Genomic DNA, 27,381 nt, shown 5'->3' on the forward strand with positions numbered 1-27,381 from the left:
GTTTTAACGAAATTTGTCTCATATGAATTGGAGTTGTCTCAAGTATGAAATACAATTCATTGTTTCTATTTTACCTTTTGAGTTCAACTCTGGCCTTAAATTTGAACTTGGTAGCATGGATTTTCTTAAAGAATATACATATCTCACTATAGTATTTTGTAATAGTTCTACAATAATATTCTCCATTTTTTGTTAATTAATGAGTAATAATAACAACAACCCTGCTATGCTTTCTGTGTTTCTTTCATGTAAGAAAGAAACAGATTAGAACATGATTGAAAAAAAAAATCAGCTATTTCAAACGTAATATTAAATAGTATTTTACATCTGAAGCCGAAAACGTCTGGTAAATTTCATATATTTTCATGGATGAATTCAATATTCATGAGACATATCAAGGCTTCTTTTGTTTTAATTTTAATTATTATTGATTGACAATCAGAAATTCAGTATTAATCAAAAAAAGGATTCCTGATAGAGAAATGTTCCAATTCTAAAGCGTGGTCACTTAGTACTTGGTTGGGGTTCCTTTACCATGAATTATTGCATCAGTGCAGTGTGGCATGGAGGCAATCTCTGCTGAGGTGTTACAGGTTACTTTGATATGAGCCTTCAGCTCATCTGTGTTTTTGGGTTGGGTGTTTCTCATTTTCTTCTGGACAATACTTCACGGAGTTTCTGTGGCGTTCAGGTGATGGTAAACTGGCTGGTCAATCAAGCACAGTAATAACATGGTCACCAAACTATTTGGTAGCAGTTTTGGCATTATGAGTAGAAGCTGAAAGGAAATTGCTGTCTCCATAAAGCTCTTAAGAAGATTTTACTGAATTTCTCTAAAAAGTCCTGGTAGACACTCTATTGACTTTGGAGTTGATCAACCACCAACAACACCACACTGCACCACAAATGATCACACAGTGCAGGACATTCACATGGGACTTCACTACCGCTCTGTTCCTTCATCTAAGAGGAGGTCCACATCCAGATGTTGTTCTCCCTGGCCCAGGTAAGACGCCTCTGACGTCTCTGGTTCAGGAGTGTCTCCTACCATAATAGGGTAGAAGGTGCATAATACCGTTAATATGCTTCCGTACAGCACTCTGCAAACAGCCAGCTGTTTCAGCAAATCGATGATCGTCATCTGGACAGCTGTCGAGTCAGCAGTTTTCCCCATGATTGAAGCTGTATGTGCTGAACTAAACTGAGAATTGTATAACATTTGTAATGTCTGAATGGTAATTGAAATGAAATGGTCTAATAATCTGACACACTGGATTTCCGATTTTTATTTTAACCAAGAAAAACTGTTTTCAGATGGACGTATACAGGTTTTGACACGGTCGAAGGGCTTCTCGGTATCTAACGAGGTGAACGTGCGAATTCCAGGAAGGCTTTAGTTCCAAAATACCGATGGGCTTTGGGCTGTGGCTACAATGTAGCTTGCCATCACCAGTGTGTGGAATGTGTGTGTGAATGGGTGAATGACTGAATGTAGTGTAAACCGCTTTGGGGTCCTTAGGGACTAAGTAAAGCACTATACAAATATAGGCCATTTACCAAATAACTTCATTAATCTTATAGATTTATAAATGGAAAAAAAGTTTTATTTGTTAGTGCCGTTTGTAATTGAATGCTACATACATACAGATAATCTTAGCATGAATGTACACGTACTGTATGTCGCCACAAAGTTTTTTTCTTTTCAAAGGTTTGTTTTCAACATCATTCACATGAACTACAGTACAATTTGGGAGGGAGGGGTTGGACAAAAAAAAAGGGAAAAAAAGAAGAAATGATATCTGAGGGAATGGCGCTGTGTGGAGGAAGGGCTTGGTGACACTGGTTCCCAAAGACAGAAACACAGGAACTAACACGGCAAGCATGCAGAGAGCAAGAGACACCAGGGTCTGACGGGGTTATTTATTGGAACTGAAAAGGAAACAGTAAACAACGGGTGGGTTAACTGGTGCCTTTACTGGCCTTTCACTGCAGGAGGGTAGGGAGTAATCATTTGTGCTTGTACAAAATGTTTTCCTCTGTTTGCTCATCAGATACGACAAATTTTTAAAAACCCACCCACCCCACTTGATTTTGAAGATTTCCTCGCTGTAACTTTTGGTCCGACCCAAACAGTACTCTACGACATAAAAAAAATGAACAAAAAAGAAATAAAATAATGCATCCAGGCAGCCAAGGTCAGGAGTACTAATCACTGTAACAGTGCTGCTTGGCTGGCATTAGGTTAATCTTTGGCTTGGAACATACATTTGTATGTTGTTGTTATTATTATTAATACACATAAGTGAGGTCATTATTCTGCAACTTGAGCGACTATTTTCTATTATACACATCTAATGATGTGTCAGCACCGATCAACTAGTCCTTGCACACTTGCGTTTCTTGGCAAAATATGAACCCAGCCCCAATGATTCCTGATGTGTGTGTGTGTGTGTCATAGTAATTCTGCATTTCCAAAGCTGTGGCACACCTACCCCAAGGCCCTGGTCTCTCCCTCCAGGAATACAGATATTCATATCAATTCAAATAACATTAATTAAAAAACAAACAAACAAACAACTTACAGTACTTTTGTTTTTTAAACCTCAAATCCACCTTGTTCTGAACATCGTTCAATACCAGATTCATAAAAGTAAAAAAATAATTAATGATAATAATAATAATAATAATAATAATGATGATGGTGGATAGAAACAGAAAGGAGTAGATGAGGCAGAGAGGCACCGCGGCCCCACTTTTAAGGCGAAAACAAAAAGAAAAGAACTGCAAGCTAGAATTTAAAAAAATAAAGTTACTTCTGTCTCCTCAGTGTGTACTCGGTTCTTTTCAATACTGCACTCAAACCATGAATCGAGCATTCACGGCGTTCACACCCAACATGTAAACTAACTGGTGTTCCAGGACCCTTAAGCACAACTACAATCTCATAGCTTTCAGAGGAGAGGAAGGAGCCAATCTCTCTGGTAATAAACCCACCCTGACAGACACGACGTCGTACGTAGCAGGACAAACAGATTTAACAGGTCTTTCAAACCGTGGAAATTATTCAACACATGCTGCAGGACAGTCCCGCAGAAACAGCTCTCACAAAGACCAGTACAGTTAGTAATAACAACAGTAATAACAAAGAAATAGAAAAAGGCAGGTTGGTTGAAATAATTCTACTACAATTCACTTCAGTCTGAATTTCCCTGTTTGACAGAACACCGTTTACATTCACGCATTCAGACTCATGTGCGGGTTTCTCTTTGAGACTCCTCGCGACGCACTGGCACAGTCACTACATGGACTACAAAAATGAAAACGAAATACAAAAAAAAAAAAAAGAAAGAAAAAAAAGCATTTTTCATAACATTTCACGTGGTAAAAAGTAGCAAGAATACAAAAACAGCTCTTCAATACCTATTTTCATAAGAAAGACATTTCCGACTCATCTGGCTAAGCACACCCACACATCCAGAGTTATATACAGGATGAGGATGAGAGACTTTGACACTTTTAAATGCACGACAGCACTGACCTCTGCAGGAATAGTACATTAGTGTGAAATATATTTTTCTGTATTGAAGGATTAGAACAGCTGAAGCTTTTGCAGACTTAAATTTGGGCTGGCTGATTAGTCTACACACCACAGGGTGTAGCTTTATACTGTTCACACATAGAATTATTTAACCGTAGGACAACGCATTCCCAAATCCCCAATGCCGTTTCACTTCACATACACCGATCAGCCATAACATTAAAACCACCAGCCTAATATTGCATTAGAGCCTCTCGTGGAGCCAAAAAAAGCTCTGACATTGGCAGCAGATCTTTGGGGGCCTGTGGTGCCTCTGTGGATAGAATTTGTTCCAACACACTGGGTCAACACCTTTGGCTGCTATGTTATTGCTAATTGGTGTAAAATGAGGCCTTCACTGGCCACTTCTTTAATAAGAAGAGTAAAAATAAAAATGGAGGTTAAGGATACCCAAAGCATTTCAGACCACTCTTTACCCAAAGATATTAAAGTGAGTGCATGCGTGTCTTGGAGGGCGGTATGGAAAGTCACACTTTGCAAACTTCTGATACTAAACAGTGACAGGCTGAGTCAGGAAGAGCAGGAAGCAGAGGAAAGATGTAGGTAATAATGAGAGGGGGAGAAACTGAAGGGAGGCCAAGAGCAGTCATCACAAACCCATTGCAGACATGCAGTTTTTTTCCATTAAACTGACACCATCGAAATGAGTAAACTTCATGTAAATGAGCACTCGGGTCACTTTTATGTAAAAGTCGCAATGGCAATCCTACAAGATCAGACCTCGTAAACTCTTAAGTATCAGTTTTGATACAGGACAAGTGGACACGTTAACTGAGATTACACACGTGACTTCCTGAATTCCTCAGTTCATTGTGTGCAAAACATTTGATCTCTTTAAGTCAAATTCTAGTTTCTAGAATTCTAGTTAAATAATTCCTCTGTGATGCTCTTCTGCTTTTCCAATTTCAGAAGAAACATCTCTCTGCTGCAGCGCACACAGAGAAAATAATCTAAAGTCTGGAGTCAATGCTGATGACACTCAAGCTTTTTTTCTTGAGGTATGAAAAGATTTTGCACGAGTACCATAGTAGGTCTGATGCATGTCTGAATGAGACCATGGGCGCCAATAACGTAAATATGACCTATGCCTGAATGACAATCTGCTATCACCTTAATGGAATGCTTTGCATCCCATGTTTGAAAAGGGCTATAGTAGCAAGAGGGGGGGGAAGAAGAAAAACAAGAGGACTCCACTTTAGTGGATACTAAAAGTTGCGACTCAGCCTGAATGATTTACTCAATACTCTCTTAAACATCCTACCAAACTGTTTTAAAAACAACAAATCCTGTCTTACTTTTTACTGATGTAACAGGGATGCTTCTGCTGCTCATTTCTGAGGGGAGGAAATTAGGGTGGATCTGCTAGATCAACCTGCAATATGGCACTTGTTCCTGGGAGTTACGTGGTTGTGGTAAGGGTTGGGTTTATTAAAATAAGGACCAGATTTAAGAAGAGACAAAAAAATGTTCAGTTTTTATGGAATGACAAGACTTGGAGTAACATTAACTGGGCAGATTAGCAGAGCAACAAAACCCTGATGTAGCACTGTTGGAATGAATAGAACAATTCAGGACTCTCCTGAAAGTGTGGTTAATGTTAGGCTGAATAAATAGCCCAGAAGGGACAGACAAAAGTTCAAACTAAGAAGTCAAGGGTTTATATGCACTGGGGCACAGGGTAGCCCCCTCCATCAGCTGTGTGCTGCACTGTGTGGTCCTGCAAGGAGCCCAAGTCACTGAAACGCTCTCCGCACCAAACACACTTGAACTGACCCTCTCTGGAGTGCGTGCTCTGGTGTTTGGTCAAGTGCTCGCGTTGTTTGAAGCCCTTATTGCAATGACCGCACTTGTACGGTTTTTCGCCTGTATGCACGCGCCGGTGTCGGTTCAGGTCCGACGAGTACTTGAAACGTTTCTCACAGTCAGGGCACTTCAGTGGCTTTTCCCGCGATGGGTCGCAGCGATGCTGCACAAACTCTGAAGAGGACAGGAAGCGGCGGTCGCAGAGCGAGCACTTGAGGGGCTTCTCCTGGCAGTGCGAGTTTTGATGACGCTGTAACGTGGAACTCTTCTTGTAGCCTTTGCCGCAAACGTCACACTTGTATGGCTTGTCAGGCGAGTTGTTGGACGACTCCCCGCACTTGTGCCTGAGCAGCTCTCCTGACTGGCTGAACTCCTTCTGGCATGAGGCACACTTGAACAAGTTGTCCATGCCGTGGACGTGCTGGTGGTAGAGGAGGTGAGAGGGCTGCATGAAGCCCTTGTCGCACAGATTGCATTTGAATGGGCGGTCTGTGGGGTCTTTATGAGTGCGGCTGTGGCGCACCAGTGCATACTGCTGCTTGAAACTCATCTGACACTCGTCACAGTGGAACGGACGCTCCTCTGAGTGTGTGCGCTCGTGCTGGCGAAGGTCAGATGGCCGCTTGAAACCCTTACCGCAGGTGGCACAGCGAAACGGCCGAGAACCCTGCGGGTGGCAAGGGTGGTGAAGGAGCTCTGAAGACTCTTTGAAGTGCAGTTCACATAAGTTGCATTTGAACAAGTGCTCACCCGAGTGCACGTACATGTGGCGCACCAAGTGGGAGCGGTGCTTGAAGCTCTTTTCACAGACAGCACACTTGAATGGACGTTCATTGCTGTGTGTTCGCTGGTGGTGCTGCAGGTGTGACGACTGGCTGAAGGCTTTGTCGCACGTGTCACATTTGAAGGGCTTTTCCCCCGTGTGAACCCTCTCGTGCCGTGTCAGTTCTGAGAGGTGTTTGAAGCCTTTCTGGCACACGGAACATTTGTAGGGCCGGTCTCGGGCCGAGGGGAACGGCAGAATGGACGAGCTGCTGCTGGCTGACGCCCCATCACTGCTGGGCTGCTGGGAGCTGCTCGAGGAGTTGGGTGTAGCGCTGCCAGAAGAGCCAGGCCGGTAGGTCTTCTCGCATATTGAACATTTCATTGGGTTGGTGCTGTTGTGCGATGTGTGGTGCTGGGCGAGAGAAGTGAGCAGGGAGAAGCCCATCTTACACACCCCGCACACAAACGGCTTCTGCTCCACCTGAACACACTGGTGCTCCAGCAAGTCTGTTGCCTGGTGGAAAATCTTCATGCACTGAGTGCACTGGAATGACCTGTCCTGAGTCACCATGCACTGATGTTCATGTGGGTTTGCCAGGTGGGAGATATCATGTCCACAAGCCCCACACTTGTGTCCTCCCTCTGTCCCAACCTGAAGGGACGTCTGCTGGGCCTGGGCAGGGTGCTGCTGCTGCTGACTGTGCTGCCCACCTACATGCTGCTGACTCCCACTGTGTTGCTGTCCATGCTGGCTCTGCTGTCCATGCTGCTGTAGCGACGTAGTGTCTGGCTGTAGTACGATACCATACACAGCACAGCCCAATGCGTTCTCAGCACCCGGAGGGATGGTGTGGACAACCTGAGGTGGTGCAACTGCATGCTGCTGCCAGGCTTCTGTCATGCGGGCTCGAGTGTAAGGATTGAGCTTGGCAGCTGGTGTGGCCCAACTGCAGGAAGAGAGGGAGAGCAACAGGTATTTCAAAGTACAAGCTAAAAGCTTCTGTGTTTGTGAAGGAGAAATGAAACATAAACTCACTCCATGTCTGCAGCTGGCACCGGAATGCAAAGGCTGCTTGGTGGAGATGCAGGTGAGAAAACAGCCAGGTGCCAAGGGGAAAAGATGACCAGGTGTGTGAAGTAGTAAAGGTAAATCAACTACTTTCACTTTAGTCTTTGCCTTCAGGTGGTATCTGTATAAAAACAGAATTAAAGTGGGTTATAACAAACACTGCAACTGGCATTCAGTAATGATAATAATGTTTTTAAGCTAATGATTCCAGCCCTACACCCAGACTGAACAATCTGTTCAGTCTTTATATGTTTAACCAAAAATTTAAAGCCAGACCTACACCAGAAATGAGTACATCAGAGGGGCAGATAGGGTTGAGCAGTTTGGAGAGAGAAGTTAGAGGGGCAAGGCTGAGATGGTATGGACATGTGCAGAGGAGGGATAGAGGATATACCGGGCATTGATGATGGAGCTGCAGGCAGGAGAAAAGGAAGACCTTAAGGGAGCTTCATGGATTTAGTGAAGGAAAACATGCAGAGGGTTGTTGTGACAGAGGAGGGTGAGATCAAGGCAAATCAAAGGGAGGAGGAGGAGGAGAAGGGCTCAAATATGAGACTTTACAGGTCTGCTTGAATTGGTTTTCATATTTAACAAGCGAGACATTTTTTATACCATTGTCCCAAATTACAGTTCCTGATTCTCTTTTATGGTAAGAAAAGCTGGAAAAATATCAGGCTTTTATCTTCAATAGTTTTTAGCCATTTGTGTTCAAACATTGCCTCAGATTTCAAAGTGTGAAAATTTTAAATTATTTGCCATATGAAGCTAAAAATTTACAGCAATCATTAGATATGTCCATTAGGTTTAAAACAGGTGAATGACAGACTGTGCGGGTAACTACACATGTGGGCACTTTCTCTCATTGCAGTCATCATTAGACCTTCACTTACATTCATTCTTCAAAAAGCATATATTCATGGCAATGACAACGAGATCAATGATACTGGTCAAGGTGAGGCCAGCGCAATTAGGCTGTAAACAGTGAGGGTGTTTGAAGATATGCAACGTCTATGAAAGCAGCAGCAAGTGAACTCATTAACATACAGACTTAGATCGCAAAGATTAGAGCCGGCTTTTATTTAAATGGTATAATAGTGGCGGTGAAGTCCCCTCCCCTCTCTATGTACGAAACTAAATGCCCACCGACTCACGGTAAAAAGTGGAAAGCAGCGTCTGCGCATCATAATGTTTCTCGTCTCCAGGCGAAGATCACTGTAACCAGGTTAGCTTAGCTACCTAGCCTAGCCACTTGCTAACGCATCCACAGGAGCTTACGATGGAGATTAGCAGGCTAGTCACAGCAAAATAAGAGCCAGGTAGCAGCAACAGCAACACGCTAGTTATACGAGCCCTTCATGTAAACAACGATGGGAAAATGCCATATTTACATACCCGGAGTGTCCAGTCAAGGCTGCTGAGTATTCTCTGTGTGATCGTAGGCTAGCTGTTCCCCATAAAAGCGCTGGGTCCCTTCCTCACATCCGCAAAAAGGTGCTCGGATGCTCTCTTGTTCAAGCGCTGTGGCTTCGGGGGGGCGAAAAAAAAATGTGATTTGCGGCTCATTAAAACACGCGGAAATTCTCCCGCGATTTCACCATCAGCCCCGCAAACAGCATCATTTCACGTAAACGTGCGTCCGACTCCTAGGGCATCCTCGCGGCTCACGGAAAGATGTGCATTTTGTAAGAAGTTGCTAGCCTGGTATCGACTAGCTACTGAGCCTCTGCCCGCGCGCACGGGACACACACAAGTATAGAGCCCAGTGTGTGAAGGCTTTAATGTAAGATTTGGCAAAAAAAGAAAGTATCCCTGTTCCGTATCTATACTTTAAAGAATAGAGAAAAAAAAAAGAAAAAAAACCATTTTCTAAATGGCTCTATTAAACTTGGTATATTTTGTTCCGAATAGCTCACACTGCATTAATACACATAAGATACACAGCTGATACAGTATATACACATTTTCTTTATCCACAAACCATCGAAAGGGGAACTGATTTACAGCAGGCGTTATGTTACACCGGAACCTAATTTATGGTTACAACAGGTTGTTTATATCGGAAGTGAAGCGCAGAAGGCGCTGGAAGGCAGGCACCTTTCTTATGTGCATGGTTTAAAAAGTTATATGAGCTCCCGTGAGTTGATCTCTTATTTTAAATAATGTGGCGGAATATCAGGTAGTTTAAAATGTTGGTTGGCTACAGCAGCAGCAGCTCGGAGGAGGACGGTGAGGCTGGCGGTGAAGCTGAAGGAGCGAAAAATCAGAGTGAAACTACCTGCCGAAAGTGCCAAGAGGAAGATGATGGTTTGCCAACGAGGAAAAAACCCAAAACTGAGGAAGAGAGCCGCAAATCAAGGTGTGTCTCATGGCTGTGTAACCCTCTCTCGGGTGTTAGCGTTGGTGATATAGCTAAACTACGGAAGACCAAACCTGCCCAAACTATAAATAAATATATAACAGAATAAAACAGTATGGGCAACGGGCAATCTATAAAATGTGAAGTAAACTAAATAATAAATAAATAAATAAATGTTATTTCAAACCTGTCCTATCCATCTGCCTCTTTGTTTGCCCCATGAGATCATAACCTGGTTTCCCTGCAACTTTCTCAAATTGAATAGTCATAAAAACGGAAGTTCTCGTCATTGGCACCAAACTGACCTAACTACATAAACTGTGAAGGTCAGTAATACCCATATAAATCATAAACAGTGAACAAAACCCAAAAAGATTTCATAATTGAATACTATGAACTTTTTAAAGTAATTACGTAACTGCTATTTTCCCACTTTTTACTTGTGAGGATTTGATGCATTTCTTTGTCAAGCAAGATTTTCAGGTGTCTATCTTTGGATTTTTCACGCAGACAAAACAAAAGGTGAGAAAACATAACTCCATCTTTACAAGGCTGATACAAAATTTTCAGATAGAATAACATAAATTGGAGCAAATAATTGTTCAATCAAGCAATAACAAAAGTGACCGTTGAGTGAGAAATCCTGCGTTTCCCAGGACGCCCAGAATTCTTTACGTCACAGCTGAGGAAAATATAAATTATATTAAAGCGTGCTGGGTAAAAAGAATTACTCCATCCTGGCTGTGCTTTCTGCAGACTGCCTCTCCCTGGCTGTGTCTTGACCATGTTTCCAGATGAGGTGGACTCACAGACTGAAGACAGCTCTCTTCATGGTGGACGCATCCGCTCCTTCAAGCATGAAAGAGGAAACTGGGCTAGCTACGTTTATTTCCCATGTAAGGCAGTCACTGTGTACAGCAAGCGACCGGTCAACGAAGCTCACGTCTTGATTTCTCACCTTGTGCCTGCTTTGCTCTCTGTCTCCTCAGATCATCCTGAAGAGGAGTTTGGGGAGCTGTTGGATGGGATTCTCTCAGCAGCATGTGCCCGGGGTGTGGTTTTGACTGTGCAGGATGAGTTCCACCTCAGCCTGTCCCAGACAGTGGTGCTCAGACACCACTGGATCCAGCCGTTCACACAGAGCCTCAAGTCAAGTCTTACAGGCTGCAAAAGGTTGTTTTATGTTGTTTTTTTTTTAATTTATTATAATGATATGGATTAATTATTTACTTCAGTGATGTCAAAAAGAGAGCTATATTTTTTTTAATGTAGAGTACAGCTCTGCTTTTTCTTAAAGCCTCCAGTTTAGTTTTCGGAAAACTCTTAACTTTTAAACCTTAACAAAACCCAGATGAATGACTTATTAAATAAGTTGAAAATATAATTTATAGAGTCAAAAACATTTTGTGTACCAGGCTGTAAACATCTAGATTTGATCTCTGAAGTTGGGTATTTTAACGCGGGACAACCCAGTGGGTGTTGGCTTGCTTTTGTAGCCACCCTCAAGTGGCCATTGGAGGGAGCTGCAGCTTTTGGCATCTCTGTGTTGGCTTCATCCCCAAGAAGCTTCTGTGTGAATTTGATCACAGGTGGTTAAAATAAATAAATAAATAAATAAACATGGCCACACTTCTGTGTAGGAGAAGTGAAGCCAGTGCAGAGTGCCTAAAATCCTGCATTCAATCTTTAGGCCACTAGATGGCGATAACTGTGGGGGGAAAAGACTCAGGTCCTATAGAAGTGTATGGAAAAACAGAATTCTGTAAACACTTCCCTGCTGAGTTTATGGACTCAGTCACTCATTTTGGTTCAGATTGAGTAAGAAATTGTTGATTTTATAAATCTAGGTCAATCTATGTGTCAAATATAGGATTATCAGCTGTATTAAATAAGCCCACTCATGGGTTAATGATTTGTGACTGACAAATTTTTAGTCTAATAGCAGTTTGTTATGTTGGTGCTAATATGATAAAATGAACCTTGTTGTCATGGCACAGCTATAATATACTTAATTTTAATAAAAATCAGAAGTTTTATTGCATTTTCCCAGTTTTAAATGTCAAGCTTTCAAAGTCAGAAACACTGGTATTGTGACAACACTAATGTACTGGTAAGTAAGGTGGCATTATTTTATAAGATGCAAAAGAGTTTTAACGTTTAAAAATCTAAAATCACAAGACCAGATGGTAAAAAGAGGAAAAAATAAAGGAAACAGTGTGCAGAAAAATGCAGACATCTATAACTCTGGTGACACACTTATTCTGGTTGCATTGCTCATCGCCAGGTTCGTGTGCTCGGCAGAGAGACTGCGCGTGTACTCTAATGCAGAGAAAACGAGGTACAGTTGAGTTTTTAATTCGAACAGAAGTCAGACTGTAAGTATTTGGACCGTTACACAGCTTCAGCACATCCACACCAGCTCACTGACATGTGTACTGATAAAACATGCATGCTGAGCTTTGTTTGAGACAAAGCCACAAAATTGCACAGAAGCGCTTCCACGTGGTTCGGTGTTGATTGTGAGATCGTGTAGATTTTAGGATCAACGTTTAGATGTCTGTGAACATTAGAAGTAAAGAGCTGACTGTGCAACTAACAAAGATTAGATTGCGAAAGCAAATGTTTAAAGAAGCTTTCCTTCTAAACTTGAAGGTGGACAGACATCGATCCTGGACAGCTGAAAGTCAAAATATGTGACTTAGTTAGCGGCACTCTTGCTGCAGCTCACAGCTGCGTTCCTCAACAAGGAAATAAAACCCACCCCAGATCAGCCAGCTAGGGGAAAACATAACATTTAGTATATCATCAAACTGGATGCATAACTGTCCTCATACTTTACACATATTGTCATTGTTGCACAGACTGTTCAGATCTGCTGCCAAAAAGTATGCTGCTCCAGTTTCTGTGTGTGTGTGTTTTGCCTGCAGGACATTCCTGGGGATGGAAGTGTCAACTGGGCATGCTCAGATGTTGGATCTGATCCGAGCTGTTGACAGGACGATGACAGAGTTTCGCCTGGAGACTTTCTACAAGGTCAGTTAAACACACACACAAACAAATCTGCAGCTTTACCCACTATTGTGTGATGATTTTGTATGCAGTAGAGTAATGCCACATTAAATGCAGGGTTCTGATTAGTGAGCGCGATGTTCTTCTATGTTGCACCGGCCTCTTCATTCTGATCGAAGGGCAGGCGTGGTGTTAAACACAGATACCAAGCAGAGACTTTAATATGACACATCAGAGAACAAACAGCAAATTTACAAAAAGAAAAATAATTTTATCATCTCATCTTTAGAAAAAAAGCACTGAAAGAGCCTATAATGTTCCTTAATGTGTTTCATAGGATCCATCCTTCCACGTGAGTCTGGCCTGGTGTGTGGGAGACCAGACAGTGCAGATGGAGGAGTGCATGCAGGAGCTGCAGGTACACGGACAACTTGTGATTTTTCCTAAAACCTAAATCCCAGCACTGACATCTGTTTGTATTATCTTTATATGATTTCTTTGTTCCTCCTAATTTGTTAGATTTTTTTTGTAGTTCTTTAGTTGATTTTAAGGGCCCAGTCTGCTTGTCATAGCAAGCCGAGTCCAGGTGTGATTAATAAACTCAGTATATCTCAGATAAGCAACAGTCTGACTGAAATGTTTTTGAATTATTCTTAAAACTATGATAATAGTGGGTGACACATCAGTGCTGATATACCGTTTTCATTTCCTGTCTGTGAGAAATGGCACTTTAAACCCAGACAGGGATATGAAAACCTGTAGTGGCCAAGCAGTAATTACATAAAATCAGCTTCTCTTCATTTTTGTTACTTTATTGTCAGCTCGTTGTCTTTCACTGTAAAGGATCTGCTAAACAAGGATTGGTCAGCAGTCTGGCTTTTCACAAGTTATCAGTGAAGCTCGGATAAAAGGAGGATTCACAGTTACTTATTGATAAGATAAAATTGGATATAGTGTAATCCTGTATTTTAAATATGCTTCATTTAAACAGGGAAAATTTCAGTTATGTATTGTAATTGTTTGAGCTGCCGTAATGCCACAGAGTTTTAGAGTTTTGGAAAATTAATCCAAACGTGTCCAAAGATCTGTGTGTCCTTGGTCATGTGTGAAATAAGTTGTTCTGGTATGTGCTTTAATATCAACATACAAATGAAAAGGTGTTACGCTTTAGTCAGCTGCTTCAGGCTTGATGAGAGGGGAGCTCAGAGAAACTCGGGTTGAAGGAAACCCGACAGCGAGCAGGTTTGGTTAACAGAATCCTGAGTTTAACTGACTGAATTTAAGTTAAAGTTAACCCTCTTTCTGGAGCAGAAGACCCAGAGTTTCCTTCATTTTGGAGTTATCAAACTCTGTTTTAACAAAATTAGAGCACAGGTTCTTTAGCCCAGCTGCAGTAGATGTAACTGAATTTGTTTTATTTTTTGAATATGTTGTAGAGTCTAGTAGACGACCACGAAGACGGACCATTTGTGTTGAGGCTGGACTGCTCGGAGCTTCGCTGCAGGACGGGAAACAAGACTTTCCGTTTTGCTCTGGAATCCTAAAACATGAAGTTACTAATGGAGTAAAGCTGATGTTGTCTTTGCACAGATATGAGGGAGACTCGTTACCTCAGCTCTGACTCCAGTGTTCACTGAATTGCTAACATTTTAAAACTCCTGAAACGCCCCAACGAACACAATCACAGCTAACTGCAAAAGTATTGAAATGTTTTATGTATTTAAATAAAGACGTTACTTCTTTTGTATTTTTCCATTACGTATGGGACAGTGGTGAGAGCGCTGAAGAATTATGGCATATGCATGACTGAATCGCTGAAAGGAAGTTGTGGATTTGGTCAGCATAGAAACCTCAAGTGTCACAGCTGTACGTTTTACCAGAACAGTGGAAGGAATTCAGCGACTGGTTTCACTCATATTCAAGAAGTTTAAATGTCAAAATCTAGATTTCACATATTGAATTAAGTCAAAGTGAAGTTCTCTTAAAGTTGAGCCTTTTTTTTTTTTTAATTTTAGTTCCCTGTTTTTGTTCAACATTTTTGATTAGCTCCCCCTGGCAAACAGAAATATTGGGGCTTCCTGTGGTTAGAGCAAATGTTGTGTGTGCCTGACTTGATCATATAATTCACATAGTCCTAATCTTCCTAAACAACATCCATACATGGAGAAAATAAAACAGAGCTTTAGAGTAAGGTATACAAGAGGGATTCACTGCAAATATTTGAAAGAATTTAATGAATAGAAGGCAGCACGTGAATAAGTAGATCATCTTGGTCTGGCCCGGTGAGGGGCAGCATGGCACAATACAGTCACGTCAGAACACACTGTCCAATTTTGAACTTTTCACATCCACAAAAGAAAAACCCATCTCATGGTCTTGAGTCATCCCCCGGTGGCTGTAATTAAGCTTCAGAGCATGAAATCTGGTGTCAAGAACTAATTTATTGAATCATTCGGTCCTGATATATACAAAAGTCTTAGGATTTATTAAAATCTTTGTCCTGAACAAACCATCTTAGCATTTCAAAAAAGCATCAGCTCTTTAAATGATGGCATTCAGTGTATTCAGTAGCAGACACAGAAGGGGTCCCTCTTCCCCTGACTAGCCAGCCCAGGTTGGGCTCACCCTCTGAGAGAAACCCAAAACAGACCCTTTGATAGGTCTGCACAGAGTAAAGTTTAAACCCACAAATGTAAACAATCAGTTATGAAGTCAGTGTCATGTGTGTGAGACACCTCTAGTGTTTGAGTAAACGAAGGTAAGACCCAAAAAAAAAAAAAAAAGTTTTATTCTAAGCCAAATCATGGCTTTTGCAAACCTAACCTGGAGCCTTCTTCCTGTTAAACAGGGATTTCTTCCTCTCCACTGTCATCCAATGCTTGCTCATCAAGGATTGTTTGATTATTGGACTTCTATTCTGCTGACTTTCCAGTGTGAAGTGCCTTGAGGTACCCACTGATCTGATACATATAAATTTAAAGTTTAAACCAGAAATACTTCTAGTATTCAGCAGAAATGCCACCTTTAAATGATAAGATAACCCCATACTAGCAGGATGGCAAGAGCAGCATGTGTCCTACGGGCCGGTGTCTAGACTGCACTGATTCTTCAGTTGACTTTCTGCCTTACATGCAGCCTCACAAAGAGTTTTTTGATTGGTAAATCTGAGCCTTAGGGTAGCTTTTATGTTGCTTTGGCCACTTTATGAGTTTTGTAAGCCAATTAAGTTGTCCTCATGAGACCCAATCGATAAGTTTCACTGATAAAACTCCTAGGTTTCACAAATTAAATCACTAATCAGTTAAAAACATTAAATTCCATTTGGTAGATATAAACTCCATCTTATGACCAATAGTGTGTCATCTTCCCTCAGGAACAGTTTGAAGGCTTAAATCAGGGAAAGGAGAAGTCTTTAGTCCAAGAAGATATCAAATTCAACCATCTTTGAAACCTAGAAATCAGATGTGTATGGGTCTAATCCTTCAGCACGCGCTTTTTGTAACATGAATCCTAACAACCAGCGATATACAGCTAAGATGAAATTTTGAAAAAAGGCAGGATTTATATTTAAAAAAAAATAAATAAATAAAAAAATCAGCTGGAATGAAAAGGCTGTAAATTCAGTATTTGCTTTAACTAGTTACAATTTTACCACAATACAGTCAGAGTTCAGAAATCTCATTGAAGATCAAAACATCAACCATTTTATTAAAGCACATGCAAGTCTACATGCAAAGAGTTTAACTCTTTGCATGTAGACTTTAGAGTAACAGCTATAAAAATCCAAAAAATATATATATATATCAACCTACATTTGTCCTAAAGAACCGTAATACTTTCCTTGAGCATTGTGGCATAAATGGGGAATATTTGGCAATCATTGTTCAGACAGGTGAGACGTCAGTTCCCGTCTTGCTCCGCGTGTCAGTGTAAGGCAAACAGAGCAGTCTGCCTGCCAGCCAGCATCACGGAGAAAACACCACTTTCTTAATATAGTCCACAGTTGTCACATTGAGCAGCATGTCAACGTGCTCATTTTGTGGAAGTTCAACCAACGTCACAGGCTGCTTCTGCTTTCCTATCCAGCGTTTGCACTGGAGGGCACTGTACAGGTTCACCGTCCCGTCCCCCTCACCGGTCAACACTGTGGGCTCCACGTCTGGGAATTTTTCTGAGTACTGAAATGCTTCAGGAGTGGAAATGCCTACACCGTACAGACAGTGGACAGGCACGCCGGGGGGTGTGAAGTCAGCCACCAGCGATTCTGTGTCCTGCTGCATCATCCAGCCGTCCTCAAAATTGATGTCAGAGTAGAGGCGATGGTAGTCCTGCACAGTGTAGTTGGCGGTAGGTGTCTGGACAAAGACCTGGAGGTGGAAACACTTGATTTGGTCACCTCTGATGATCATATTCTGTCTAAAACTACATCACCAACCATTGCTGTAAGGCTGCTCTAACGTGTCAGGAATAAGTTTATGTTGACATAGAAGGAAAAATTAATTCCCATTTAAACAAACACACACCTTATCTTTGGGCCAGGAGCGGACAAAGGGAAACAGCCAGTTGGTGGAGACAGCAGAACGTTGCTGGGAGCGAATCCTGAGCGGGCTGATCACTGGGATGCGGTCATTATCACCTAGAAAGTGGAACAGAAATAAAAGGATGGAGAATTGAAAGATAGCTAAAGCTTTCGTTGAGTGGTGACTTAGAAAAGGGAAGCATGTCCTGGCAAACACCTGATATATGCCGCAGTCCTCAGTCTCTTGGTCAGGATGCTCTTGCAGAAGATATTTTATTTCAAATATTTGTTGTCAGTTTCAGTTTTAGTTTGGTGAACATTTCTCGAGTAGGCTAGCAGAGAGCAAAAAGTGGAAGACTGCTGTCGCAGAGAATTTTAAATTCCTGTAAACTCCGGTGTGGATTATAGATTTGGTCTGACATTAATAAACCAATACACTGGCCTGTAAAATTCAGTTGCAGCCTAATATCCTTTGTAAAACCAGACATTTATTTGACAAAAAATGTTTTAGTGTATGAAGATTACACAAAGATGGACTTAACTAATATTTTTCTAGCTGATCATTGCATTTCCAAAAATGCAAAAAACTTCTAGATTAGCATGCAAAGATGTTTTTCATCTTCACGTTCCACACATTTTTAATGTGAAGACTGCATCTGCAATTAGAAAGAAACCAGTCAAACTACATTTTGCTGATGTAGTTTTGAGGGCCCTCAATTTGGTGCTCAGCTGGGATTCTCAGTCTGAATCTTTGGCCAATTAAAGCAGCAAATGTCTGATAATTGCGATTAAGATGCTACAGTTCAGCATTAATTATACATACGATATATTTTGCATAGAACTAACTATGAATGAGGAAGCTAATGTCAGGGCTAGTAGCTGTAGCTCAATTAGCAGGACAGTTGTTACAGTAACATATCTAAACATAGAGCCAAGTATATCTAATATGTCTGAATATTCCCATCAGTAAATGTTTCATCTTTAGTGGCAAACTGTGAGCTGGTTGAACAACCTCTCTACATTACATTAACTGTTTTAATTTTATGCACAAATAAGCCAATTATGAGACTTTTTTTTTTTTTTTAAAAGCATGTCTGATCCAAAAATGTTCTGTTCACAGTATTCTGGTGCCGAGGCACAGAGTTTGTGACTATGCCGGGCAGTCAACAACATGTATATCAGTACTTTTTTTGTAATGCTGGTTCGTCTCTTACCAGAGATGACCACACGTAAGGTCTTCACTACGCCGGCCCACGGCGCTCCGAGAGAGACGAAAGCCTTGATGTACCGATCTTTCCAAGCCTGTGGCTGCTGGTTAAGGAAGTACAGAGTGTACAGGTTGCCCATGCTGTGCGCGATGAGCACCACGGGCTCTCCAGCCTTCTCCACCATCTCTTCAATCATCTTTTGCAGCGCCAAGAAATAATCTTTATTCTCATCTGACGAAGACATGAGAGCAGATGATGACACACACAAAACGTTATGACATTCACGACTGTCAAACAAATAAAACTAGATGGCAAATCTTTAGTATGAGAAGAACACTCAAGAAAACCCAGTCAGCCCTCACGGTTTAATCAATTTTCTCACATCCATTTCTACACAAGTCTACTTTTTCAAGAGACAAAGCCATCATGGAAGACTTAAACCTTCCTTTTTATGCTCAGGGCATGAAAGCAGAAATGCAGTGCATGACAAATGTGTCAGCTGCTTTATAGCACGAACATGTTCTTCAAAATACTGGCTACTGTGCTTTATATGTCCTTCTGTTCCAGTAAAGAGATGCATGTTAAGAGTTATGCAATCACCTCATAAGACTAGTTCATTAGAAAACTAAGGAAAGTCCCGGCCAACCAAATATTGAGGAGTCACTCATGTGCTGCTGCAAAACAGCTGGCTGCATATAGATCTTTAATGCTTGTGTAATAAGCTAGTTGAAATATCACATGTCCAAGATACCACAGGTCATCACGCCTGAACTGCGTTGTTTCTAACAGACTGTGGACTGAAATACAAATGAGCTGGTGGTGGCTTCACTCCATTCTGGTACAGTTAGACTGAGAATATAAGAAGGCAGACTGCAGTTTCCAATTTGGAAATTCGAGAGCGCCAGTCGAGCCGAGGTGAATGCTTGGCCTGTTCTTATATCACAATGGGCAACAACCACAAAGTGGTCTATGGAGGAAAGTTAGAAATGAGGGATCTTTTTTAAAGACACCTGCTCAAAAATAAACAGTGGACGTCGGTTTGCATGACACGCTCACTTCAAGCACTTTGGGCATGGATGTAAAAGGAAATTTGACCCCGTTTGAGGGCAGAAAATATACAACTAATAATTTTAATCCCCATCATTATCTTCACAACTGCTGGAAACCAAAACTCAAGAGGTTTCTGGTCTAGAAGAATCAACTTTTGAAAGGGGAACTGGAGCAAAGCAGTTCTGGTAAATATATGAAATACACCTGTTACCCTCGACAGTTTTGTGATTTTTTATTTTATTTAAATATGCACCACTTCTGGCCATGTTTCCGCCTGGTTTTTCAAGTGTGGTAGCTTACTGGGCGCTTTCCTCCAATCATAGGGTGCTCCTCTCACATCATCATCTCTGGTGTAACCCCAGTCTACCAGTGCCTGCACTATACTGAAGAAATACATTCCTGCAACACACACACACATGAGAAAACATTAAGCATTAAATATGGTATCAGGGTAAATTTGATCAGCAACAAAATCTGGTCACAGTGAGAGGACGTCAGTTAAAAATGTGGCCATTTAACCCACCCACACTGCGTTTGCTTGGATCCAGGTACTCCACTGAGAAGGTCTTCCCGAACCCAGGGACGCGGATGTCCACACCTGGTGGGGAAGAGGTGGTGTGTGTGGTCTGGTTGTAGATCAGCCTGCACACACAAGTTTGCAATATTCAATTTATCTCAGTTCTGCATCTGTGGTCAACCAAAGACACACACGCGCGCGCGCCCTTTACAAGGCAACAGAAACACTTCTCGTTTTAGGTCTCCGTTATTCCACCTTCTTGTTATTTATGTGTGACAACAACTTCCACATGTGCGGTTTGTAGATATACAACGCAGATGAAAGTAAAGATGTTTGGTATGAAAAGCAGAAATGAGCATCTGAGAACATGCCAAGCTTTAAACGCATTTGGTCATGTTCCTTATTCGAGTGAAATCTGCCATTACATTGTACTATAGAGGCAACAAGTGGAGGTACCCTGCTGTAACCCAAACTAACATTTTACGTTGGGGTATTTCCAGTTAATAATTCTGTTATGTGTGTAGGACTGACTCCTTCAGCAGTTTCCATCCCTTTGTAGAAATGTGGGTAAATAAGGACTTTTCCAACAAAACTGAAATGACAGTAAGTGAAGATCACTAACAACATTGGCAAATATAAGCACTTCTTTTCCAGGGATCTCTACAGCAGAGATGCAAAGTGGTATTGGCATGATCTGAAGCCACAGAGCCACAATAATGGGATACAGTCACCCCTTGAAAACCTGGTAACCTGGTCAAGCTGCAGTACAAATGTGCTGCTTGCAGAAAAATCATTCAGTCACATGAGAACCGATCTATTCCCATTGCTTTGATTTCAAAATAAAAGCTCATACTTTGTGAAAATAAATTGCAGCGCAAAGAAAGTCAGGTTAAAATTTCCATGATCGATTTAGTCAACCCAGATTAGTCAATCCGAGTCCAAAGTAGGACTAAAGTAAGAATTTGTCTTACACGTCTCTCTCCAGATGTTTTACTTTATCATTCTTATGACTGTACTAAAGTACAGGTTTACTCAATTCCTGATGTCTTTGAGCAGATTGCACTTTGTTATCCTCTAGACCTTGTTGATAAAGGGGAGGACTATCTTATCCAGGTATTGGCACCTCAGCATTTCTCCACCAAAAAACAGCACATTAAGATTTTATATTTTTTACAATCAATGAAGACAAACAACAATAAAAGCTAGTAATGTAAAAAGGGGCAACTTGGTTAATGGTAATTAATTCAGCGACTGACAAACAGCACTTTTCTCTTCTTCACGTGACAAATTCAGGCACCGACACCCACCTAATGTTGTCTATCCAGCAGTCTATGGCTACAGGCACCAGCAGCTCCAGGTTGAGCCACAGTGTGAAGTATGTGTCAGTCTTCTTGTAGCAGATGTAATGGACCACAGTGGGTTTGTCCAGCATCGCCTCCAGCTGGTTTCCCAGATCTCCTGGAACTGCAATGAGCAACATTAGCAATGATTCACTTATCAGGGACATTGATCAGCACTTAGCCTTTAGACTATTAACATGCACTTATGTAACCATATAGAAGCTGTGCAAATTACTCTAAATCCCAAGAAGCCAGCGGAGGAGTGGATGAACTGCAGAAATTTAATCTGCCATTATGTATCGGTTAAGAAGCCATGGATCCAGCAGAGTAGTCAGTCTCATCATGCATGCAGCACATCTGACTGTACAATCATTTTAAAAACATGCTTTAGACATTCAGCTGCAATTCAGCCTTTGGTCTGAAGCAGTTGAGGAGTTTGTATTACTGTTCCCATACTCCAAAAACCTTCCCAGAACTTCCCCAGTGACACTTTAATCAAAACTATAGGTGGACACCATGTGAACTGTACTTTTATTTTAGTCCATGAAGTAGAATACAAATAAATCCTTTAAAGACTTCTGTCAAAGGGACGCTCAGTTTCTGCACACAGGTTCCACACGGGTGGACGTTAAGGGGGAAAACTGCAGTTTGTGTGAAGCAAGCCACAACTGACCAAGGCGGATGACCCACTGGTTAAATAAATGAGGAAATATAAAATCTAAACACAGAGTTGCAAAAAAAACCCCAAAAAAACAAAAACAATTCATGGCTTCAGCCAGATGTCAGCAGCTGTCGTGTAGGACACATGATCTGTCAGGAGAAGTCCCTAAAAAACCAATATGGTGCTTGCATTAAGTGATTTTGTAACCCCACACAGAAACTGGGACTACTTCAAATTAGCACAGAATCTGAATCAGAAACAGCAAAGCTGAGTGATTGTGTGAAACTGTAATATGTATCAAGAAGGAAGCAAAAATTCCCTTCTGACAAAAATCCGAACAAGAACTACTGGGGCGCCAGAGGCTGCAGATACAGATGTGTCTTGAAAATCACTCGTCCTTGGGATCGTCATCAGCTCATGACGGCATGGGCGGCCTCTGGAGGAGTCAACTCCCAGTTACCTCCGATAGTGTGGGGCTCTTGCCCCTTGGCATCAGGGCGAGGAGGGTGGGACAAATGGTCCGGGTCTCCTGGGCCTCTCTGCCTCTGGCATTGTGGTTTTTTTCTCTTCCTCATAAAATGTGTTTCGTGACACTCACACGATCATATCTATTTTTATTTTTCCCCTTCTCTCTTTCAAGTGCCGTTTGTGTTTTTAAATAAAAAATGCAGCAGTTGGCGCTTTGTCCCTTATCCTCATCTTTCTCCTTTTTCCACTACGCTCTTTTTTTCTTTCTAATATACTCCTACCTGTCTGTCAGCTATGGCATTTTTAATGCCGGACATAGTACTTGTAATGTGTACAGGTGTAATTATAACTCTTAACAAGCTATGCTTACATTCAGAAGTCAGGGAAGGTTTCAGCTGAATAAAACAAGTCACTACACCTGTGCTTTTCATTCTGTAAGCTGTATAAAAAAAAAAGAAAAGTCTACAGTACAGCCAAACAAGTATAAAACATGAAATGAAAAATGAGATTTTGAGGTAAAACCCATTTCATTTTTTATTCTTATTTATTTTAAAGTCACTCCTAAAGGTTACATGGCCCAGAAAGGTATGAGGGGAGACTCCCTCAGCGTCTGGAGGAGCTGATTGGCTGTTGAGCTGAAGAGTCGCGTTCTGTCATATGACCTGATGGCTGAGCTGTAAACGATTACCCTTTAACACAGGCACAGACGCAGCTGGCAGGTTTAAATCTTTCCTCAAATAACGTTAATCAGTCAGTCTTGTCCACAGCAGTACAGCTATATGTCTTTTTTTGTTTTCAGATAGATGAAGATAGCCTATTTCTTATTTCTTATGTAAATCGAACCAACCCTCGTTCAAGAAGCCAACAATTTAAGGACGTCTCGCTTGAAAGCAAATTTTAACTCTGCATTTATTGTGGGAACGTATTTTAGAGTTTATTTTGATACAGCACAGCTAAAATAATGAAACGTCATATTATCTGATCATAAGAGAGTCTTGAACACCGAGATGCACACACGAGGATTTCTCTGTTTTGGCAGCTGATGACAAGCACAACAACAGGCCAAACATTTACAAAAGTTCAAAATGAATTGACTTATGTGTAATATGTTGAAGCCGAATTGAAGACTTGCCAAGTAGTAATATGATAAATACAGAATTATTTTTAAGTTAACATGATGGCTGATAAACATCAGGAGAACTTAAATTTGACCCCCTTTAAATGGAGTTTGGTCTCCTTTGGAAATCGCCAGCTGCCGATTAGCTAACTGACGGACGACAGCAAGTTGTGCAACTATTTGGCAACAGAAGACAAACTAAGGAATAAATTGATGAAGGAAACACTTACTGAGGACGACCGGGGGTTTGGGGGATGGACGAGGCTTTTCGCCGAGACATTTCCCCGCCGGTTTCTCGGAGCTGGGTGCCGACAACAGCATTAATAAAAGCCCGACACAGAAGGCAGTTACCCGGTGCCAACCCGCCATGACTCCTGATATATCATAGCCTGAAGAGCATAATACCTCCGCGATGTGTGGAGCCGGCTGCGGTTTGCCGTTAAAGCCCACTGCTGCGAGTAAACTACCACTGTGGACGATCACGAGTTCCGGATTTTAAGAGCACACGGTGTTTTGCGAAAAACAGTTACGCCTTTAAGAAAGTGCCCCTCCTGCCATCCACAGGAGGGGTAGGAGGAGTCACCTCTTTCAAAGTAAAAGCTTCCACTGTTCTGCAAGCTTCTTATTTCTGATAGGCCTACAAGTAGAGGAAATAATAATATTAATATCAATATATTAATTGTCTTGTCTTGGCAGCCGGGGGTCAGTCCGCCAGGGCCTCCGCTCCTGGCCGCCACCCGGCACACAATGCACCCGACCCCTATGGCGCCTCCTGCGGGTGGTGGGCCTGCGGGAGGATGGGCCCATGTCTCCTCTTCGGGCTGTGCCCGGCCGGGCCCCATGGACTAAGGCCCGGCCACCAGACGCTCGCCCTCGGGCACCCTCCCCGGGCCTGGCTCCAGGGCGGGGCCCCGGTAACCCTATCCCGGGCAGGGTAAACTGTTCCCTCGGTGTCCTTTTCATAAGGGTCTTATGAATCGCTCTTTGTCTGGTCCCTCACCCAGGGCCAATTTGCCATGGGAGACCCTACCAGGGGGCAAAAGCCCCCAGACAACATAGCCCCTGGGATCCCTGTGACACACAAACCCCTCCACCACGATAAGGTAGCGATTCAATGAGGGGATTGTATTGTAATGCGGTTTTCGTCCTGGTCGCGGAACACTGGACCAGCTCTTTATCCTCTCCAGGATACTTGAGGGTGCATGGGAGTTTGCCCAACCAGTCTACATGTGTTTTGTGGACTTGGAGAAGGCATTCGACCGTGTCCCTCGGGGTGTCCTGTGGGAGGTGTTGCGGGAATATGGGGTGTCTGGCCCATTGCTACGGGCCATTCGATCCCTATACAACCGTTGCAAGAGCTTGGTTCGCATTGCCGGCAATAAGTCGGACTCGTTCCCGGTGGGTGATGGGCTCCGCCAGGGCTGCCCTTTGTCTCCGGTTCTGTTCATAATTTTTATGGACAGGATTTCTAGGCGCAGCCAAGTGGCGGAGGGCTTTCACTTTGGTGGCCTCAGAATCTCATCTCTGATTTTTGCAGATGATGTGGTTCTGTTGGCTTCATCGGGTGAGGGCCTCCAGCTCGCACTGGAATGGTTCGCAGCCGAGTGTGAAGCAGCGGGAATGAGGATCAGCACCTCCAAATCTGAGGCCATGGTTCTCAGCCGGAAAAGGGTGGAGTGCCCACTCCGGGTCGGGGATGAGTTCCTGCCCCAAGTGGAGGAGTTCAAGTATCTCGGGGTCTTGTTCGCGAGTGATGGGAGAAGGGAGCCGGAGATCGACAGACGGATTGGGGCTGCAGCTGCAGTAATGCGGACGCTGCACCGGTCCGTCGTGGTGAAGAGGGAGCTGAGTGTAAAAGCGAAGCTCTCAATTTACCGGTCGATCTACGTCCCTACCCTCACCTATGGCCACGAGCTGTGGGTAGTGACCGAAAGAACGAGATCGCGGATACAAGCGGCAGAAATGAGCTTCCTCCGAAGGGTGGCTGGCCTCTCCCTTAGAGATAGGGTGAGAAGTTCGGCCATCCGGGAGGGGCTCAGAGTAGAGCAGCTGCTGCTCCACATCGAAAGGAGCCAGCTGAGGTGGTTCGGGCATCTGACAAGGATGCCCCCTGGGCGCCTCCTGGGTGAGGTGTTCCAGGCATGTCCCAGCGGGAGGAGGCCCTGGGGCAGACCCAGGACATGCTGGAGAGATTATATCTCTCGGCTGGCCTGGGAACGCCTTGGTATTCCCCCGGATAAGCTGGAGGAGGTGGCTGGGGAGAGGGAGGTCTGGGCCTCTTTGCTTAGGCTGCTGCCCCCGCGACCCTGCCCCGGACAAAGCGGATGAAGATGGATGGATGGATGGATGGATGGATATATTAAATGTACCGTTTGGATGATTATTTACCTTAAACTATACGCTACCAAAAAGTGTCCCCTCTTTCTATCCATATAATCCATATAATCCATCCTCTCTTTTCTACCATAATGTGTTTTATTTAGCAAATACATTAAAAAAAAACTTACTCATGAAAATAAAGATCTTTCTCCTTAACAAGTCAGTCCAACTCCAACCTCTTAGATCACGTGGTTGTACCTGTCAGTTATTCAAATTAGCTGAGGTTTTGAAAGCCTATGTTTTATGTTTTATGCCACAATAAGTGGCGCTGTTGTTTCTCTGTCTTCCATGTGTAGAGCTTCCAACTATTGGCCCATTCAAACTTAATTGGCATACATCTATTAGCTGATCTGGGCGTAGTAAGCCAATTACAAAAGGGCAGCTCCCTGGCCAGCTGAGGCTGCTTCTGACTCTCTGTGACTTAGTAGATTTTGTGTGTGAATAGAATGGTTGTGTTAGGAGGTTGGACAGGTAAGCTTGGGGGTACCCTGTAGATATGTAACAGAGGAACAGTTATTAGAAACACTAGGGTGTGCGGTTGATACCTCTCTTGTGAAGATATGCGTAGCTTATTTGAGAGTTTAAAAATGTGTTAGGTAGGATGTAGAATTATTGTAGAGACACTGACACTGCCCTGGATGCAATAAAGGCCTGAGTGTGTAATGAATTTAGGAGTAGATTTCTAGGAGGCCCTTCCCCATTTTGAACTGTGAAAGTAAGACAAAGAGAAGTTAATGTTGAGTGGAAATTCCCCAGGGGAGACCTGGGTGGGGTCTACCAGTTACCAGTGTTTGTAATATGTTAACTCTGTTTTCTCTGTTGTGTAGAGGAATTTGGTGTAGCTTAGGTGAGGAGATTACTCTTACTCTTGCACGTCTTCCCTTCTAGGAGATGCATGCTTAAATGAAGATGAATAAAGATGAATAAAGGTTTTGTGAAAATGACTACTGAGTTCCGGTGCCGTCTCTGGATGCCCGAGGAATAAAAAGAACCGGGGTGAAACTGATTTCTTAACACTTGAATGGTTTTGACTGACCCCTTGTGTAGATGGGCCTTTTTGTTTGAGCATTGGTTGACTTGACCTTTAGAGAAGCTGTAGGCACTATTAATTTCTTTGATTTGCCTCAACCACCTGGTCCTCCTCCCCCACATTTTTCTTTTGTTAACTCTATTATTTTTAACACATAATAAATGGCAAATAAACACTGCATGACTTTTACACCTGCCCATATGTCAAGCTGGAGTTTGTGACACAAACATTCCACACAAGTGGAGTCTTTGTCACAAGTGTCCTCGCCCTGATACATTCTACTTTTAATTATTGTAGGAACCACAAGTAAAGTAAACCAGCAGTCTGAGAGTAAACTACTCTGAAGTAATATGATAATGTGGGGTCTTGAGTAAAGTAATAAGTGCAGTATACAGTATAAACTGTTTTTTTAAAACAAACAAACAAGCAAACAAACAAAAAGAACATGTGAAACATGTGACAAGACAAATAAATGTCCCTCTGCAGGGAAAA

At 42.5% G+C, this 27,381-nt stretch overlaps 3 protein-coding genes across 4 annotated transcripts; 1 reads left to right on the top strand and 2 right to left on the bottom strand.

Moving 5' to 3' along the window:
• Positions 1 to 1,292: 1,292 nt before the first annotated feature.
• znf319b (zinc finger protein 319b) lies at positions 1,293 to 9,068 on the bottom strand. Its single transcript, XM_004564624.5, has 3 exons — positions 8,628 to 9,068; positions 7,203 to 7,356; positions 1,293 to 7,113 (listed from the first exon to the last, which is right to left on the bottom strand). Exons 2-3 carry the CDS (start codon positions 7,205 to 7,207, stop codon positions 5,256 to 5,258), a joined length of 1,863 nt encoding a protein of 620 aa, XP_004564681.1. The 5' UTR covers positions 7,208 to 7,356; positions 8,628 to 9,068; the 3' UTR covers positions 1,293 to 5,255.
• Positions 9,069 to 9,160: 92 nt separating this feature from the next.
• Positions 9,161 to 14,343, top strand: usb1 (U6 snRNA biogenesis 1). Of its 2 annotated transcripts, XM_004564625.6 has the most exons (7): positions 9,161 to 9,591; positions 10,348 to 10,487; positions 10,581 to 10,764; positions 11,876 to 11,929; positions 12,519 to 12,624; positions 12,938 to 13,018; positions 14,037 to 14,343. In XM_004564625.6, the coding sequence occupies exons 1-7, from the start codon at positions 9,422 to 9,424 to the stop codon at positions 14,142 to 14,144; spliced, it is 843 nt and encodes a 280-aa protein (XP_004564682.1). In that variant the 5' UTR covers positions 9,161 to 9,421; the 3' UTR covers positions 14,145 to 14,343. The 2 variants fall into 2 exon arrangements, with proteins under 2 accessions (XP_004564682.1, XP_004564683.1); XM_004564626.5 differs by lacking the exon at positions 11,876 to 11,929.
• Positions 14,344 to 14,815: 472 nt separating this feature from the next.
• Positions 14,816 to 24,020, bottom strand: pla2g15 (phospholipase A2, group XV). Its single transcript, XM_004564627.5, has 7 exons — positions 23,711 to 24,020; positions 21,202 to 21,358; positions 19,901 to 20,019; positions 19,678 to 19,776; positions 18,334 to 18,558; positions 17,124 to 17,236; positions 14,816 to 16,967 (listed from the first exon to the last, which is right to left on the bottom strand). The coding sequence occupies exons 1-7, from the start codon at positions 23,847 to 23,849 to the stop codon at positions 16,566 to 16,568; spliced, it is 1,254 nt and encodes a 417-aa protein (XP_004564684.1). The 5' UTR covers positions 23,850 to 24,020; the 3' UTR covers positions 14,816 to 16,565.
• Between the last annotated feature and the right edge of the window lie 3,361 nt (positions 24,021 to 27,381).

The sequence above is a fragment of the Maylandia zebra genome, linkage group LG7 (genome assembly GCF_041146795.1).
Source record: "Maylandia zebra isolate NMK-2024a linkage group LG7, Mzebra_GT3a, whole genome shotgun sequence".
Taxonomy (NCBI): Eukaryota; Metazoa; Chordata; class Actinopteri; order Cichliformes; family Cichlidae; genus Maylandia; species Maylandia zebra.

Coding starts and splice junctions, on each gene's coding strand:
- usb1 (XM_004564625.6), top strand. CDS start 9,422: ATGTTGGTTGGCTACAGCAGCAGCAGCTCGGAGGAGGACGGTGAGGCT. Junction 9,592..10,347: donor GAAGAGAGCCGCAAATCAAG/GTGTGTCTCATG, acceptor TGCTTTCTGCAG/ACTGCCTCTCCCTGGCTGTG. Junction 10,488..10,580: donor TAGCTACGTTTATTTCCCAT/GTAAGGCAGTCA, acceptor CTGTCTCCTCAG/ATCATCCTGAAGAGGAGTTT.
- pla2g15 (XM_004564627.5), bottom strand. CDS start 23,849: ATGGCGGGTTGGCACCGGGTAACTGCCTTCTGTGTCGGGCTTTTATTA. Junction 18,559..19,677: donor TGATTGGAGGAAAGCGCCCA/GTAAGCTACCAC, acceptor TGTCTTCGTCAG/ATGAGAATAAAGATTATTTC. Junction 16,968..17,123: donor GCTCCTGGCCCAAAGATAAG/GTGTGTGTTTGT, acceptor TTCCACCTCCAG/GTCTTTGTCCAGACACCTAC.